The following is a 19,747-nucleotide window of genomic DNA, read 5'->3' on the forward strand; positions in this document are numbered from 1 at the left end:
TAATTTGAGTCCATTGACAATGTTGGATTATTGAAATACTGCAGACATCATAACGGAATTTGATCCTGCACTAATCATGCACACTTTTGGCAGGGTTTGCTAGATAGTAATCACAAGTAAATGTTTAAGCTCTTGGGGGAAAAGAAAAAGTTGACCTTAACAGTAGCAAAACTGATTAACCCAAAAGCTGAATAACTGCTCTTATCCCAAACACGAAAAGTGAGCTGCAATCTTTCTTGGCCAGATTGGTTAATGTTTTTGTAAAATATCACACTTTACAACATTCTCTGGCTATTCTTCATCTTGGGTCACAAGGATCTGAAAGCAGGTGTGATATTTATGGAAGGAGAAAGGTGAGTCAATGGAAATGTACATTTTGTTTTGGTTTCTTCCACAGGCAGTACAGGTGGCATTGTGCAGTATTACAGTCTACACCAAGTCGAATCACGTTTATTTTTTGGTCTATGGTGAGTTTGCTGATATAAGCTGTTTCAGCAATTAGGAAGCTATAATTGACCTCCAGGTCACTGATATTCTGGAAAAAAAGGATATTATTTATGACTCGGCTTTCCCAACGGTTCAGGTTGGGGGAAGCCAGATTCAGCTGAGATATCCTGTGCCTTTGAGCTGTCTAATTGTACTAGCTGTGTTCAGGTAGAATAGGGGAAAGGCAACTGTTAATAATTGCATTGGTATACCCTTGTAAGAATCTGCATTTTCAGAATAAGAATATTGACGATGGGTTTTCTTAAATTGCATTCCCTGTGACCTCGCCATACATTTTGAGAAATCCTCTGTGATTATAGGTTCCTTTCCAGGTGACAAAGGTTGTGCTGTTTTCTTGGGATAATTGGAATTCAAGTTTTGGTTTGGGCATGTTTTAGCTGGTAAGAGTCTAATCTATTATTGGAGGTTTTCCCATGCATTAAATTCCTTGATTAGGTATGAAGACAGACATTATATTTTGAGGACAAATCTTTGCCAATCATATTTTTTGACAGGTATCAAATTCTGATTCCCAGCCTGATAGAAAAGAGTTTCGCTATCAGTAATGGCTGGTTTGATCACAGTTTCCGAATGCCACCAGACCTAGAATCATATTCACAGTTTTAGGATGGTGCCTGTTAATACTGCATTTTTGCAACAAATGATTTGGCTTTATACTCAAAAGACTGTTTTATTTGAGTGTTTCTTGCTGCATCTACACTTTACCCCTTTAGATTTTCTGTTAATAAATTCACATGGGAAGTTTCAGTTCTGGAATACAATGATGACCTCTGTTGATAGAAAATGGTAATGTGTTTTCCTTCAGACCTGTAGCCAGGCTGTAGTCTCAGTATTACAGTTTCACTGTCCCTCAGGCAATCATGTTCCCTTCATAGACCTGGATATTTTCTTAAAGAACTTTGGCCTCTCCTCTGTCTCTTTTGCAGTATAGTGGAGGAGGGAACTGATCTTGTTAAATAACTTGATGCTGGTTTAAGCCCTAACATTTATTAACTTTCAATTCCTACTTGCTTGAATTTTGTTCCAACATTGTTTAAAGGTGTCTGTACAATGAGGATTATTCTCTTGCAGTGAATCCTATAGAAGTCCCATTGTTTCTGGTCCCTAAGGCTATTAATTAAAATAAGTTAATTTTGTATTTGGGAGGAAAATATTTGGTGTGCAGAGATTTCTTTCTTATTGTTCCCAAAACTAATTATTTGTTGATATATTTGATAATATCTGCTAGTTTTCAAACAAATCTGATTAGAACTTCGAAAACTGCTTGATTTCAAGTTATGGCAGTGCTGCTGATCATCATTCAAGTTGCTCTGCAATTAAGATTTCATGGACACTGATGGAACAATGTCATTAGTTGTTTAGACGCAAAACCATCTAACAGCTAAACAATTGCCTCATTAATTCTTTGCAGATAAGCATTGTTAATTGGTCTGGGAATTCACTTTCTAAAACAAAATTCTAATCTAAGTCCCCAGAAACAACATTGGCAAATTTAAAAAGTGCAGTTGAGGCGGAGTGAGGATTGGACAGGACAGGAGCACAAGTGTATGTATGGTACTAATTAAATGTCAGTTACACCCAGAAATATCCAACAGCAAAGCTTTAATCAACAAAGAAAAAACATTGTGATCTGTTCTAACCCTATTTCTAAGCAGGTATGGAGGGTGAAACTCTGTTGGGTTGACTGAAATTGCCTGGGTGAACTGAGGAATTATTTTAATGTTTTTTTTGGATCTTAACGTGCCCTTGTTGTGATGTGCAGTTCAGGAGTAAAACAATACTTATCCTGTTTTTCTGGGTGTGGCAAAATTTCTTTGCTGAGCTTTCTAACTTCTTGTGGTTTACGACAATTCTGTTTTAGTCCTCAAATCATTTTAGTTATCATTTTGGACTTCTGTGGATATTGAGTTTTAGTTTTGGTGTATTGTTGTGAACATAAAGCATCTCGTTTAAATTTACTTTTATTCTTAAGTTAGTTCTAACAGTCCTGGGAAAATACTTTGGTCAGAAAATTTATGTTTTGATTTTAATACTTTAAGTTTTAATGTTCAGGATTTTCCTGATATACAGTATATTCCAAAGCATTCTAACTTTTCATTTCAAACTGAAGTCACAAAAATTGCAAGCTATTTAAGCTGTAGGATGGTAATGTAGATTTTATCCACCTGTTTCAATGTCTGTGTTCCAGTAGTAAACGTATACGTTACTGTCTTGGTTGGAAGTGGGTTGTAAAAAGCTTTCAAAATCAACATGTCACATGAGGGAGCATAATGCTAAGCATATGTTATAAAATTATACTGCACTGCTTCATGATACTTCATACACTAGCAAAAGGGTTCCCCATGTTAAATGCAATTACTTTGGAATGCCAAATAACTGGTCTACTTGGCCTGAAGTGTTACTATATTAATTTGTCACTGGTCTGACATAAGTCTCCAAGTTTTAGTGCAGTGTTGGCATAATATAAGTGATTGTGTCATTGCTTGACACCGAAGGTAGAATCTCCTTTCCATTTGAGGAATTCTATTTTTGGGGAGGAGGTAGAGAGCAAGAGAGAGAGAATTGATAGAGAGAAGTATGAACATGTGTGCAACCCAATGCTTGGGATTGAAAGAAGGTATAAACAAAAAGTAAGCTCTGAAAATACTCTCAAAGAGAAATAGAGTTAACATTTTTGAGTTGTGTATGACTTTTCTTGACTGGAAATGTGAGTCCTTTTTCCACAGATGTTTCTAGACTTGCACTTTGTACCTTCCTCTCTCGTGTAATAAGCTACAGTTCTGTTAAAGAAACTCTATTGTCTTGTGTAACTGTGTTTCAGCGATTGATCACCACATCAACGAAAATAAAGTATGATCGTTCAAGCCACATTCTGGAATTTGACTTGTCCAGTTGTAACATCAGCTGGGATCATAATAGACGTTCTAAGCATGCTGGTCTCAGATTTTTGACCTCAATGATAACAAATAACATTTCCATTTTTCTTGTGAATAGCAGATCCAGTTTGCTGACCAGAAGCAAGAGTTCAACAAACGTCCAACAAAAATTGGTCGTCGTTCACTTTCTCGATCGATCTCCCAATCCTCCACGGACAGCTACAGCTCAGGTAGGTGCTTCTAGATTTCAGTGAGATGTTCTGTTTGTACATGAAAACACAAGAATGTCTAAGACGAGAGAAACTCATTACACCCAATAGCCTTATTTTTTTTATATAGATCAGCATCACCATCTAGCTTCTCAACAGATCCCCAGTTTTAGTTTTCTAAATCTCATAGAAGTTACCCTAATTGCTTATCTATTTTTCCCCTTGGATAGTAACCACCATCCTGTGTGGAATTTTCCAATATTTTGTTCTAGCAATACAGCAATGTATTGATGCAGCTGCTGCAACTAAGTGAGGTACAATTCACTTCCTTGTATTAAAACCCACAAATATATACATAAATTAGTTAGGATGTGATTCCATATACTTTGGATTTTGAATAGTTGTATTTTCTAAAATGTTTAATTTTTGCTTACATTGATTAAGTAGATCTTTAGTGACAGCAATGCCAAAACTTGCAAATTGTTTGATCTAACCTCTGGTTAGTAAAACAAAAAAAATCCCAGAATATATGTTGAGAGTTTAGTTCAAAATTGAATCATATGAGTTTCAGATGATCAAAGTGTGTTAGAGGCACAGGATAGTGGCTATCCATGCACAATCATGTGCAGATTCGGTTGCCTCATCCCATTCGACTTTTATGCTTTCAGTTATTTTGCTTGGGATGTGGGAAAAGATGCTGGACGGAGGCCAAGAATCTCCTTACAGAAGGGTGGAGAGTAGGAAAATATTAGGCAAGTCTTTCGGGCTAACATTGTTGGAAACCTCATAATAGGTTGTCTGTTCATTCAATAATAAATCTACTGTCCTGCAAAAGTGTGTTGAAAATTGTTCAGTTTCACACCTTCCCAAAAATAGAGCAGAAATATGAACAGAAAAGCACTGGATATTCACAGCTTCCTCTGCTCACTAACTTTCATTTGGTATAATTATTTTCTAAAGTCATCATGAAAATGCTACGTTATACTATCCAGCATAGTTTGAATTAGATTCCAAGGAGGTCTCTAAGTATACAACCTGCGGAAACAAATGGAGAGAACAAAAAGTCAAAAATCAACATGTTGAATCTATCTTCACCCTCCTTGTCGTGGATCGATGGTTGCTTATTTGATTTTACAGATAAGCATGTTCCATCTCTTCCAATCCTATCCAAAGAATGTTCTGGTCACTCTAAGTACTTCTGTCTCCATATTTTAAATAAAATTTGATGATAAACCAAATTTAGGACAACCTTTGGCCACGGTCCATGGCTAGGCATTAATTTCCTATTTTCTGTTTTTGAAGCCCCTTGCTATACAAATGTTCATAAGCCTAGCAAAGTGTTCCTTCTACTTCTAAGTACTTCAGCTACTTATTCAGGACAACTCCAGATTATGGACTGCTGCACATTGCAGTGTGACTGTGCAGTCTGCGTTCAGGTTGAAGTAAACCACGTCCAGTATTTGTTCTGAATTTTTTATTTCTCATTACCACAACTTTGGCTTTTATCATTTTATCTTCTAAATGAAACATTCCTTTGGAAACACAAGAATGTCAAAAATGTTCAAACCTGTGTTTTGCCTGCACAAAGAATTAATCTGAAGAGATCAATGCTTTATATTAATGCTACACCATTATTAGAAAATTCTAGGTGTAATTATCCCCTACTTATAAAATTGACACCTTTTATTCTTGAATTATTAAGGATTTATCTCTCAAATTATTACTGGACTCTGATTGCAGCTTTGCACTGAACTGCATTAACCTCCAAGTCATCGCTTGCTGTTTGCTTCAAATCTGCCTGCAACTTGCCATCATTCTGTATGTAGCTATGGAACTAGCCACTAACCAGCTTTTTTTTTTTCTTCTCTCCAGAACTGATGGGTATGTCTAATCAAAATAATGGTAAGCAGATGGTAGAAATAGTTTGGAAAAAAATGAAGCTGTTCATAGAGACAGGTATGAGAAGGCGATCACTTGTCCCACCTGCGGCAATTGCATCTCATCTCAAAAAGAACAGACAGAGGAATCCATTTTGCAGCTGGGTAGACAAACTTAATCAATTGTACCCATTTACAGTACATTGAATTTGATTTTGTGTTCCTTTTTGGGAACAAGAAGATGTTGTGAATAGAACTGCAAATTATTGATGACGAGGGCTAAACGCATCCATGTCCATATGACACCTTTTGACTGTTGGGAGCATGACCCTATTTTTTTAAATACTGCCTAATTGCATTAATATGACAAACTTGCACCAAACCTATGAGAGCATCAGTTGTTTGTCAACTAAATATCTTAAAAAGAAAGTTCCAAATCCATATTTTTGGGTTATTTCTCATTTAGTTTTCCTGAAGTTGTTAAAGCATTTTAGTCTATAGTTCAGTGAGCACCAGTAGCCTTCTGGTATATCGCCTTACTGTTTGCCATGTGTGAATTTAAGGAAGTACTTGTTGGCAAGCTGTTTGTTTTGGGGAAGAGAGAAGCCTCACAGTCGTTGACACATTTTTGCAGTGGGAGCTACTGAATTTTGAGAATTCTTTGATCTCCTCATCTCCCCTAAAATTCCAACTGCTCCTTGCTTAATTGTAGGGCTTCTTCCATTCCCTGACACAGATCAGTTAACTTGTCACAGATCTGGGGTCAAGATCTTTGGTTTTAGTTTATATACAGTATCTCAATGCTCTGATAAAATGGACCTTTTATTAACCTTGTCGATGGGAGAGGGAATGAAATTCAATGCTAAATACTATGAATGTTAGGTACTTTTAAATGGAGTCCTCTATTTGACAGGAAAAAATTGCATTCCATCATTCGGACCATTTAGACTATTGCCCGCTCATTACATGGAAGATCTTGGAGTCATTTGGAAGAGTGTTTATGTCTTTGGAGTAGATCCTAAAGCAATCAGCTGATACTGATTTTGATGATAAACACTTACCCAAAATATACCATATTTCCTGAGTTCCCTTCTCTCATAATAAATCAAATTGATCTGATACCTTTGCTTCTGGATTAGTTAATGTCCAATAGCTGATTGTAGCGTATTCAACAGTCCTTACCTTAACTGATTATCTTGTTCCGAAGAAGGCAAAGTGGTCAACTTTTTATTTTAATTCTCCCAATTTCTATCTCATTTTGTCATTTAAAATTTTTTTTTCAATGAGTCCCACTTTGATCCATTCCTGACTGCTGCTTGTTTTTGTTTTACAAGAAAACCCTTTGACAAATGCAGATAAGCAGTTTCATTATGTAGAATGTGGAGTGCTAAATTTGCTCACTCAAGGAAGATGAAACTTAATACTTAAGTGTGATTATCTGGAGTAGACAGGCCATTTTTTTTAATATGTTGTAAGAAAGCAATAAATACTTCAAGCAGTACTTTGCAAGACTAAAATCCATTGTGACTATTAAATTGCTAGCTGCAGAGATCAGGTCTACTACTTGCCCAGATACAAAGCCATTGGAAGTAATTGAAAAGTCCTTGGGTTTAGTTATAATACATTGTTTCAAAATAATATCTCTGCTCAAAGCAGCTAATTTATTTTTACTTTACCTACATTTCTGGTCTATAGAGTTATTGCTGAGGCAATCTGAAATATACTCTTTATTTTGTTGAAGGATGACAACATTGTTCTACCAATAATGCTTTTATAATATGCAGTAATCCCTCCTTTGACCAATTACATAATTAGTTTGGATGACGATATAATCTCAAGATAGCGAATAACTGTCAATTATCTTTAACTGATGCATTTCCCTGGTCAACATCACTATCACTCAGAGTCCACTTACTAACCAATCAGCTGTCTTCTTTCATATAAAAAATCTGCAGATGTTGGATTCCAGAGTAGACAAGCAGGAGGCTGGAAGAACACAGCAAGCCAGGCAGCATCAGGAGGTGGAAAAATCAATGTTTCGGGTGTAACACTTCTTAGCCCTGAGAAAGAGTTGCTGCCTGGCTTGCTGTGTTCTTCCAGCCTCCAGTTGTCTACCTTGGAATCCAACATCTGAAGATTTTTTGTCTCTAACCAAGTTTGTACCACTGTGAAATCTCTTCAAATGATGCCTACTTTGAAGAAGTTCTTCCTCATTTGTACACTGAGAATCCCTTCCTCACTGTCACAGCGCCAACCTCTTCAGCCCTCCAGCTCTTGGATCAGTCTTGAAGAATGCACACACCCGAAACGTTGGCTTCTCCATCTCCTGATGCTATCTGGCTTGCTGTGTTCTTCCAGCCTCCTGCTTGTATGAACGATGACAGTAAAAATGTTGGCTTTCCGCAAAAAATGGAGTTCATATGAATGAACCTGATCAGTGAAAGACAAAGATTTGCCAAAAAAAGACAGACATTTTGTCAATCTCAAGATTATAGGACCATCTAGTCACTACCTTAACCACCAATCCCCACCACCCACCACCACCATCACTCTTTGATTTGGTCGCCAAATGTGTATCAGATGTTGGGTTGAACTAAACTGTACATATTATTCTACAATGCAAAATCAGTAGAAATATAAAGTATATGTCTGTGTTGTTCTGTATCTGAAAGAACATTATTTGAGCATGTTTAAACTCACTAATCACTTACCAAAACACACTTGTACTGTACCAAGGATCTTGTGACCTTTTAAAAGTCACGAAAGGTTTCCATTTGATGCAAAATTGGGAGGACAATTGCAAAAATAACAAACTAGGAGGAAGAGTAGGCCATTCGGCCCCACGGGCCTGCTCTGCCATTCAGTGAGATCAGGACTGGTCGAATTGTGACCTCAACTTAACATTCCTACCTCCCTGAATAACAACCCAACTGAGAGAGCCAAAATATTGAAGTACTGAGATAAACAGGGAATGTTGGTAGTAACATTGCAAATTAATATGCTTTTAGTCTTGGTTAAAACAAGAAATTAACTCTGACTTGTTAACCTAGTGTTTCCCATCCTTTGGCAACTATCAGTTCCACATTAAATGTTTTGTACTTTATGATAGTAGTCATCTTGCAAGTTAACTCTGAATCTTATGAAGAATAGTATAAAGATGCCACTGTTGGCAAATGGAATTTCTAAGTCTCACTTTACACCTATTGTTGAAGATGATGATTCCCAGGTTAGATAAAGTACATGCAATCTATTTTCATTTCAACCTCCTAACAGCATCATGTATTGCACCATAAAGAAGTTTTCACTTCTTGACGTTTGTTCAGATTGATGAGAGGTTAGGTGTGTGCACTCTTTCACCCATCCCTCCCTGTGACTTCAGAGTGTGTACATGCTTGAAGTGTTACACCCAGGAGCAGTTTTAGAAGCAAAAGACACACTCATTCTGACTTCTATATTTTTTCACTGTAGTTCTTTTCATTCTCCTCCCCTGCAACACCCCAGCAAAATAAAATTACAATTTTAAGATTCCTTGAGCTTTGTCTGAATGTTTGTTTCCATTAATGTTTCATAACTGCGTCATGAAGTGTGTGGTTGAATCCTGCAGACTAGGGTGCCTTTGGCTCTCATTTAAGTAGCTTCAGCTCAGGAGACTGATTGGATAACAACACTAAATTTGGACTTTGTGTCCGAAACCCAAGGAGGGAGAGGTTTTTCTTTTAATCTGATATCATTTTCTGATTTTGTTACTGTAGCAAAGGGTTTGCCTACCAAGCGTGTGTAACTTGGCTGTTCAATGCAAAACTTTCCAACCATTCATGTTAATCCTTGGTAGAAACCTGCTTACTGAGGACAAATTTCCTACACATAATCCGAATGCATTCCTTGTACCTTTTGTTATCACTGTGTTAAAATCCAGATTTGTTGTGTTATCCTTCTCTAATTTGTTGTATTTATCCCCTGGGATTAATATATCACAGGACTTTTCTAAACTCGCATCAAAATTGATCCATAGTTAACAAATGGTCCCTGACATTTAAGTATGAAATTAGGTGATTTTATTTTTCAAGGAAAAATCTTTAATGGATCTAAACTTGGCCATCTGTTGAAGGTTTTGCGGTTTCCTCTCTCTTCCTGTCATGTTCAGCAATTAAATGACAATACCTCCTGCCTGATCAGTGATTTGATTGTTTGTTGTCTTGGATTTACTGATATTAAATCTTGACCCTGTGTTAAAAGTAGTTGGAGATCAGGTGGAAAATTTAGTGACAGTCTTGATGATATTCACAGACAGTTTTCTTGTGGTTGCCACATGAGACCACAAATACCAATCTTCCCAGAATATGTCTAGTTTGTGATGTACAGCTGTTCAAATATTTTTCTTCCATGACATAAATACTACTTTGATTGCTTTATTTCCTTCTCTTCAGCCTATCTTTGAAGAGGGCAGAAGTTTTGTTTTAAATTTAACAATTCAGTGAGAATGGCAGAATCCTGATCAATAAGTTTGGTATTAGAGAAGTAAAGTACTCCCTATTATTCCAAGATAATCAACTGGAAATTTACCAAAAAGCCATTGATTGCATCAATCTTACCATTTACCACATGAGTTTTGGTCAAAGCAATACAAGCTGAAAATGTGTTGCTGGAAAAGCGCAGCAGGTCAGGCAGCATCCAAGGAGCAGGAGAATCGATGTTTCGGGCCGTCGATTCTCCTGCTCCTTGGATGCTGCCTGACCTGCTGCGCTTTTCCAGAAACACATTTTCAGCTCTGATGTCCAGCTTCTGCAGTCCTCACTTTCTCCTCAAAACAATACAAGACTACCCTTGTTGCCTTTTATGGGTAAATGTCTCGTGATTTTTGTTTATCAAATTGTAAGGCTAAAACAGGCAATTCAGCCACATTGGCCTGTGTTGGGGTTTACCATCCACATAAATGACCTTAATTATATTTATCTAATCCATTTCATTATTTCTACAATCCCATTTCCATTAGTAATTTATCCTATCTAATCTTGAATGTTGACAGTTTCTGTCTCAAATACAAATCCCAAAAAGTGAATTTAATAATCTCAAACTCATTTCTAAAGAGGTTTATCTTGCTTTCTCTTTGAAATCTTTTCCATCAAACCTTATAGCCTCTCATTTAAGGCCTCTTAAATACTTGCCATTCTCTACTTCAATCTAGTGACTCCTGTCAAAAGTTTGTTGGAAGCAGGCATGTTCAGTTAATAACATTTGCTTATTTTAAGGGCCACACTCTGGGGGAACCTACCATCTGAGAGAAATTTAGAGAAAATGAACTTGTGGGATGTTAACAAGACATTGTGTTCAGCTTTGTAAGTTAAATAATTGTGACACCATGCCGTGTGGTAGTACCCCTTGAGATAATCCAGATGTAACTGTTCTCAACATTGTTTTTTCTCTGCATAATGTTCAAAAATAGGAGGTTTCAACATGCCACATTGTTAAAAGAGCATCTACTATGTATTAAAATACCGGGATATCATCGACTTCAAATTTGTGATTTTTCTTTTTCTTTAAATTTTTGCTCTGCCTATGGGACATTCTCTTTGATGATTATCATCCCTTCAACTCTGCTTATGTTTAGAAGATGGAATGCTGTTACTAACCCCTGGATATTTGGAGCATCCATTATGTGACAGGAAGACCCTGTATGCTTATTGTCTTCTTGCTTTTCTTCTTTTCCCTATCCTCTCTCCACAAAAGGTAAGTTTTATAGTATCTTAATGCTGTTGGTAGTCGTCAGAATTGCTAGAAGATGTTCATCTTCATAAGACTATTTTTGATGTTGACTAAAACAGGAAACCCTTGCACAGAAAGTTTCATTTCAAAGCCATGTTTTAGTTAATTTCCATCGGATGATTCCAGGGCTGTGAAATGAAGAAGCAATGAGAAAGCTTTGAAAGTTGCTATTAATGTAACTACAAAACTCTTAACACGTTTAAAGTAAAATCAATTTATAATATGACGAAATCTGGAGCCGAGAAAAACTGATGCCAAAAGACAAATTTCCTGAGATGAGAGTCACACAAAAGAAGATAGCTTTGATTGTCAGAAGCCAAGCCATGACTGACTGTGGAAATCTTCAGGGAAATGCCTAACCGTCTTCTGCTGCTTCAGTGTCTTTTCCTTCATCAGAGTGTCAGGGTTGGGACTGTTTGCTAGTGAGTAAAGTGTTTCCAATTCCTCTGAGAATTGGAGTAAACAATTCCAACCTATTGGCAACAGGCAGGTTTGGACTACCAAATGGCAAATACCAACTATTCCACCTCAAAACCAGATAATGACTATTTCATACCTCCGATGACCTTAAAGAGCTATATAATTCCTAAGTTCCCTAGCATCAACATACTGAAAAAAACCAATAAGCATGCTAAATTGAACCCGCCATATCAATATCTTGGCTATTGGAACAAACTGCATTCTGTAATGAGTGGCAAACTCCTAAACCCTAAAATCTCTTCACTGTCCAGGAGACTCAATCCAATTGCCTTTCAGCTGGAAATGAGCAGTTGGTTCGAGCAATGTTCTAGCCATTTTGAGTAAAAGTTCACTATCTTCACCGCTGAGGCAATAGTATGTATGATCTACATCAAAGTTTTGATTCTTCCTCACAACTGCTATCATAGAGAAGATAACAGCAATAATGTAATGGAAATGCCATCATCTCCTCAGTTCCCTTCCAAGCTAACTGGTCACATTGTTCTTCCTTCACTTCTGCAAGATGTGTGCTCTGAAATTCACTACTTAGCACCGTGAGAGCAAGGACTTCTTTTTACTTGTTCTTGAGATGTAAGCATCTCTGGCAAGGCTAGCATTTATCTCCATCTCTAATTACCTTTGACAAGGTGTTAGTGAGATTTCTCTTTGACCTGCTGCAGTCTGTATGATGATTATATCTATAGTGCTGTTAGGGTAGGAGTTCTCAGATTGTGACCCAGTTACAGTGAAGGAAGGATGTGATAGTTATAAATTGGGATTGTATGATTTCAACAGTCAAGGAGAATGACCACTTCCAGAGGGCAACAAGGATGGATAAAAATGTTGCCATGTGCAAAAAAATACAGCAGCCTGAAACACAGCACATTGTCAAGTGATGGTTTTGTAAGCTTTGAAATGTTTGAGCTTTATTGACGTGAGGCTTTGAAAATTGTGTGAAAATAACAGTATATACTTCAAGACACAACTGAAGTGTCTAGAAGAGTTGCATTATTTACACTATCGCTGATAATTTAACCCAACTCTGACAATAGCTACTTCTACAGTGTCTGAGTTCACTTGTTGGTTTCCTTGGTCACTGCATTGCGTCTGTTATATTTTGCAATTAAAAAAAAATTCAGAGGCATTCTAGGCTTTCTATACTATTTGGATAAGGAAACCAATTTCTATAATGCAAACATAGATTTCAAACCCATCTGTAATCTTTTTGTGGGTCTTTATATTGGAAGATGAATCCAGCATGGCTCTCGATACTATTATAACTCCACATATAAAACTGGAATATAAAATCTCTGTCCTGAAGTGGTGTGCTATTTTAAAATATCTTTATAAATCTTGCATGTTTCTTTGTTGTTGGGAGTTGTAAGCAGTATTTATATACTAAATGTTGTGGAGATGCAAGAAACAACAAGAGTGACAGTGTTTAGTTGCTAATTTGGGTCAATGGGAGTATGGGAACATTAACCACAGACCTCGATTCTAGTGAAATATCACTTAAATAAAGTTTCTTCATGCTTTATCCAGAAGTTGGAGTAATGAAATGTAACTGAGAAATATTGCCAATAGTCTATATTCCCTTAATTTTTCACCTAGACTTTAGCCACTTTACTCCTTTCAGTACAAATATAACTTAAGTTTTGACTAAAGATTATTCAGTTACAGAACTATATTAAATCTGAAATGCTTTGAGAAATTTAAAGAACTCAGAATCTCATCACCAACTCTGACCACCTCCGTGCAGCCATTTGCACTCTGATTAAATTTGAGTTAATACACTTTTATTATTCAGAATCAACGTGACTATGACCTGTGTCCTAATTAATTAGGGTCTCAACTATGAGGCAGTATTATTAACCAAAACATTAAAGTACTGGACATCAACACATAGTCTGTCCTTGTACCATTGTTTAATTTGGACACTGTGTCATTCAGTGTTCTTAGTTGTTTTTGCTGCAATTTATCTGAACACAAAGTGTGGTTGAGATTACTGCTCAGTTTTCTCGTTTCCAAGATTATCATTGAATTGGGCAGGTATTAGAATGTTAATATTTCTCTATTGCACTGGTTGATTGTTCACTGCTTCTCATTTGCCCCTAGCGGCATCTTACACAGATAGCTCAGATGATGAAACATCACCACGTGACAAACAGCAGAAAAATTCAAAGGGCAGCAGTGACTTCTGCATCAAGAACATCAAACAGGCAGACTTTGGGCGCAGGGAAATCGAAATTGCAGAACAAGGTGAGAGTTCATACTTTTGATCATCAATTCTGGTGCATTTTATTCACTTACAGCATTCTGAACTGAATATCTTGAAATATGTTAGATCCATGGCAAAGGATATTTGACCATCATGGACAAGCGAGAGTTCCCTGCAATAAGGAGGCTGACTGAAATCTTCATACTGGCTCTGTTGTGTCTGTTACAGTTAATCTTCTTGATGAACTTACTGAAATAGGAAGTTTTTGTTTTTGAGATGGTATGGGAAGTCCAGGATTGTGGTTGAACTCATGGCTTCATTAACATACATTAGCCCATTCACTAATCCATCCAATGGATACAACAATAATACAATTAGGTACAAATAAACAATATATTGAATTGAATAGCACCTTGAATGCCTGGAGGTTTCCCAATAGAGGAAAACCTGAACAAGGTCAGTGGGATTAGAAAGGGAGAATTTGAACTTTGGCTGATAAGATTTTGAGATACTTTGGAAAGAAAACAAAAAAGTGAGCAAGTGTAGAAATTTAGAGAGATTTTGATAAATTGGCTGAGGCATGTGGAGACTGTCTTTGTCAATGCTGTGGTGAAAGAAGGGAGCAGGATCAGAGGAGCAATTGTTGTAATACTTAGCTAAGTCTGGAGGAATGTATAAAAGCGTATGGATGTTTTTTAAAATAAGGTTCACTGATTACATACATGTACCATTTGTTTAAAGGTTCACATGGAGCATAAGCATACACATAGACCTGTTGGACTGAATAACCTGTTTCTGTACTGTTCATTCAATACTAGACTCAATGACAAACAAGTAATTTTCAACTTCAACCTGACAACTGACAGGCTGGTAGTCAGGCAGTCTAGTATCTTTTATTGGGAGCCTGGTCAGCATAAACTCTGCTCTTCCAAGACAGTCATTCACCAGTCACTATGAAGACAACAATCCTGACACTCTTCCATCCAATACCTAGCATTTCCAAAAGAATTGCCAGAGACTTTGAATCAAATATAGGTATTATCATAGAGTCATAGAGAGGGACAACACTGAAACAGATCCTTCGGTTCAACTCGTCCATGTCAACCAGATATCCCAACCCAATCTAGTCCCAGCTGCCTGCTCCCAGCCCATATCCCTCCAAACTTTTCCTATTCATATACCCATACAGATGCCTTTTAAATGTTGCAATCGTACTAGCCTCCACAACTTCCTCTTGTAGCTCATTCCATTCTCGCACCACGCCTCTGCGTGAATAAGTTGCCCCTTGAGTCTCTTTATCTTTCCCATCTCGTCCTAAACCTATGCCTTCTAGTTCTGGACTCCCCCACCCCAGGGAAGAGACTTTGCCTATTTATCCTATCCATGCCCCTCATGATTTTATAAACATTTATAAGATCACCCTCAGCCTCCGACGCTCCAAGGAAATCAGCCTATTCAACCTCTCCCTGTAACTCAAATCCTCCAACCCTGGCAACATCCTTAAATCTTTTCTGAACCCTTTCAAGTTTCACAACATCCTTCCAATAGAAAGGAGGCCAGATTTGCACGCAATATTCCAAAAGTGGCCTAACCAATGTCTTGTACAGCCGCAACATGACCTCCCAGTTCCTGTATTCAGCACTCTGACCAATAAAGGAAAGCATGCCAAATGGCCGCCTTTACTATCCTAACTACCTACGATTCCACTTTCATTGAGCTATGAACCTGCATTCCAAGGTCTCTTTGTTCAGTAACACTCTCCAGGACCTTACCAATAAGTGTATAAGTCCTGCTAAGATTTGCTTTCCCAAAATGCAGCACCTCGCATTTATCTGAATTAAACTCCATCTGCCACTTCTCAGCCCATTGGCCCATCTGGTCCAGATCCTGTTGTAATCTGAGGTAACCCTCTTCGCTGTTCATTACACCTCCAATTTTGGTGTCACCTGCAAACTTATTAACTGTATAGATCACATCTACCGTTCCGCTGTCATCAGTCCTCTTTGTTACTACTTCAAAAAACTCCAATCAAGTTTGTGAGACATTATTTCCCATTCTCAAAGTCATGTTAACTATCCCTAATCAGTCCTTGCCTTTCTACATGTACATCCTGTCCCTCAGGATTCCCTCCAACATCTTGGTCACCTCTGATGTCAGGCTCACTGGTTTATAGTCCCCTGGTTTGTCCTTACCACCCTTCTTAAAAAGTGGCACCACATTAGCCAACCTCCAGTCTTGCGGCACCTCATCTGTGACTATCGATGATACAAATATCTCAGCAAGGGGCCCAGCAATCACTTTCCTTGGGTCCCACAGAGTTCTAGGGTACACCTGATCAGGTCTGGGGGTTTATTCCACTTTTATGTGTTTCAACACCTCCAGCACTTCCTCCTCTGTAATATGGACATTTTTCAAGATGTAGGGAATAGATGGTGACATTCTATACCTTCCATGTCCTTTTCCATAAAAAATACTCGTGTAGTATCTCTCCCATCTCGTGCGGCTCCACACAAAGGCCGCCTTGCTGATCTTGGAGGGGCCTTATTCTATCCCTAATTACCCTTTTGATCTTAATGTATTTGTAAAAACCCTTGGATTCTCCTTAACTCTATTTGCCAAAATTATCTCATGTCCCCTTTTTGCCCTCCTGACTTCCCTCTTAAGTATACTCCTACTGCCTTTATACTCTTCTAAGGATTCACTCGATCTACCCTGTCTATACCTGACATATGCTTTCCTTTTTTCTTAACCAAACCCTCAATTTCTTCAGTCATCCAGCATTCCCTACACATACCAGCTTTTCCTTTCACCCTAACAGGAATATACTGTCTCTGGACTCTTGTTATCTCATTTCTGAAGGCTTCCTGTTTTCCAGCCATCCCTTTTCAATCAGCATTTGAAAGTTCTTTCCTAATACTGTCAAAATTAACCTTACTCCAATTTAGAACTTCAACGTTTAGATCTGGTCTATCCTTTTGCATCAGTATTTTAAAACTAATAGAATTATGGTCGCTGGCCCCAAATGCTCCCCCACTGACACCTCAGTCACCTGCCCTGCCTTACTTCCAAGAGTAGGTCTAGTTTTGCACATTTCTCCAGTAGGTACAACCACATATTGAATCAGAAAATTTTCTTGTACACACTTAACATGTACAGTCCTCTCACATCATCATGTGATCAAAAGGTACAAAAGTTTCATAAGATATAAATTTGAATGTTTTCTCTTGAGAATTCAACTTTTTTTTATTTTAAAAAAAACCTGCTCCATGATAATAGGATAACAGATTTAGCAAGGTAATGAATGCTGCTATTTGGTGGGACAAATGTCCAAAGATAATCACTGTAGTGAGAGGCAGTCATCTAAACGTGACCTCACCATACATTGACTATTCTGGAATTAACTGCTCGTTACCAGTCCTCCAAACTGCTGCAGCCGAAAACTGGCAGGAAGTTGGCTGGGACAAAAACCTGGAACTGCAACAGAGCAAAGTATTATGTATGGTATTAAAGTACGTAAAATAATGAAAGGACTGCACTTTCTACCTGTTAGCAGGTTATTCCAGTTTAACAGGTTGGGGAGGACCAGGGGGCATGCATTTGAACTAAGCAAAAATAGGAATAGACTGGATGTTAGATGGTTCTTTTTTTCCCAGAGAGTAGTGAGCCTCTGGAATGCATTGCTGACTGGTGCGGTGGGTGCTGATACTCTGTATGGCTTCAAGAGGGAGCTCGACTGGTTCTTATCTGAGGCAGAGATTGCGTCTTAAAGAAGGTAAGTGGATTAACATAACACATGATCAGTATGATCGTCTGGACTGGTTTCAATTTCCTGTGGCTATTGGAGAGGATTTTTCTCTAGTTTTGTTTCCTCATTGAGCCTGGATTTTTCCTGTAACATATTAAAATGTCAGTAATATGGGGCAAAAGTGATGGCCCAGCTGTTCTTTTCCTGCCCTTTACTTCCATGTATTAGGATTGGGCAATTTAATGTTGAAACTAGAAACCTGCATACATAATCAATGTGGATAAAGAAGGTGTTTCCATTGGTTCAGTCATGGCAGAGGAGAGTTGAGAGGTGGTTTTCCCAGAATTGCGCAGTGCAGTGTCCAAGTTCAGCCTTATCCATTAAGACATTCAAAATCCAAATGGTTCCGATATATAACATCTTAAATGTTATCTTTGCTTGTGATCTTACCATGCCTCTGTCTCTTTCATTTTGTCGACATCTGTAGATTAAAATCGAATGTGGAGTTTCCAGAGTAAACTATCTATTGCTGCAGTACAGGCCTTTGTCACTCATTTTGTGCTTATTCTTGTGTTAATGCAGAGATGCCAGCACTCATGGCTCTTCGAAAACGAGCACAGGGAGAAAAGCCGTTGGCTGGAGCAAAGATAGTTGGCTGCACACATATTACAGCCCAGACTGCGGTGAGTGTCCAGCCTTAAATTCCTACTTATTAAAATCCAGGGAATGCATAGTACTGCACTAATTAGGAAAAAGTGAGGACTAATTAGCAAAATATCTACAGCCCCTGTGTAAATTCAGCCCAACCTGATAAGATTTTTTAATAGTTCTTTCTGTTTAAGAATTTGCTTTCCATACCTATTTCTTAAATGTAATAGCAAGAGAAAAAGAATTTCATCCTTGATACTGATTCCCTTTTCTATTGTGTTACAATCCCTGCACTAACTGATTAACTCTTAAAGAAAAAGAAGTTCAAACTTCCAGTTATTAGCTGAAAGGATAGTACCATGAGATTTCACATCTTAGACTATTTATTGCAACAAAGAACTTAAAAAAAAAATAGATTAAACACAAGCTTTTTAGGCAATTGATACTTTACTTGCCACCTTTTTTCCCTTCATTAGCATGACCAAACCAACTCTTTTCACAGATATACTTTGCATTGTCCTTTAAATAGAATTCAATTCTCCGAGCCAGTCCAAAGTCAAGCTACAGAGAATAAGACCATAAGACATAGGAGTGGAAGTAAGGCCATTCGGCCCATCGAGTCCACTCCGCCATTCAATCATGGCTGATGCGCATTTCAGCTCCACTTACCAGCGTTCTCCCCGTAGCCCTTAATTCCTCGAGACAACAAGAATCTATCAATCTCGGCCTTGAAGACATTTAGCGTCCCGGCTTCCACTGCACTCCGTGGCAATGAATACCACAGGCCCACCACTCTCTGGCTGAAGAAATGACTCCGCATTTCTGTTCTGAAATGACCCCCCCTAATTCTAAGGCTGTGTCCACGGGCCCTAGTCTCCTCGTTTAACTGAAACAATTTCCTAGCATCAACCTTTTCCAAGCCATGTATTATTTTGTACGTCTCTATTAAGTCTCCCCTTAATCTTCTAAACTCCAACGAATACAATCCCAGTATCCTCAGCCGTTCCTCATATGTTAGACCTGTCATTCCAGGGATCATCCGTGTGAATCTCCGCTGGACACATTCCAGTGCCAGTATGTCCTTCCTGAGGTGTGGGGACCAAAACTGGACACAGTACTCCAAATGGGGCCTAACCAGAGCTTTATAAAGTCTTAGTAGTACATCCCTGCTTTTATATTCCAACCCTCTTGAGATAAGAGACAACATTGCATTCGCTTACTTAATCACGGACTCAACCTGCATGTTTACCTTTAGAGAATCCTCAACTAGCACTCCCAGATCCCTTTGTGCTTTGGCTTTATTAATTTCCTCACCATTTAGAAAGTAGTCTATGCTTGTATTCTTTTTGCCAAAGTGCAAGACCTCCCACTTGCTCACGTTAAATTCCATCAGCCATTTCCTGGACCACTCTCCCAAACTGTCTAGATCCTTCTGCAGCCTCCCC

At 38.1% G+C, this 19,747-nt stretch overlaps 1 protein-coding gene across 7 annotated transcripts in view; it reads left to right on the top strand.

Annotated features, from left to right (window-relative positions):
* The window catches only part of LOC122561808 (adenosylhomocysteinase 3-like), a 105,418-nt gene that overhangs the window by 52,892 nt on the left and 32,779 nt on the right, over positions 1 to 19,747 (top strand). The window contains exons 2-5 of one of the 7 annotated variants that reach the window (XM_043713987.1): positions 3,502 to 3,613; positions 5,465 to 5,494; positions 13,807 to 13,950; positions 18,237 to 18,337. In XM_043713987.1, the coding sequence (XP_043569922.1) occupies positions 3,502 to 3,613; positions 5,465 to 5,494; positions 13,807 to 13,950; positions 18,237 to 18,337 (387 nt within the window). The remainder of the gene's footprint in view (positions 1 to 3,501; positions 3,614 to 5,464; positions 5,495 to 13,806; positions 13,951 to 18,236; positions 18,338 to 19,747) is intronic. The other 6 variants (XM_043713993.1, XM_043713988.1, XM_043713989.1 and 3 more) reach the window with 6 other exon arrangements.

The sequence above is a fragment of the Chiloscyllium plagiosum genome, chromosome 23 (genome assembly GCF_004010195.1).
Source record: "Chiloscyllium plagiosum isolate BGI_BamShark_2017 chromosome 23, ASM401019v2, whole genome shotgun sequence".
NCBI lineage: Eukaryota > Metazoa > Chordata > Chondrichthyes > Orectolobiformes > Hemiscylliidae > Chiloscyllium > Chiloscyllium plagiosum.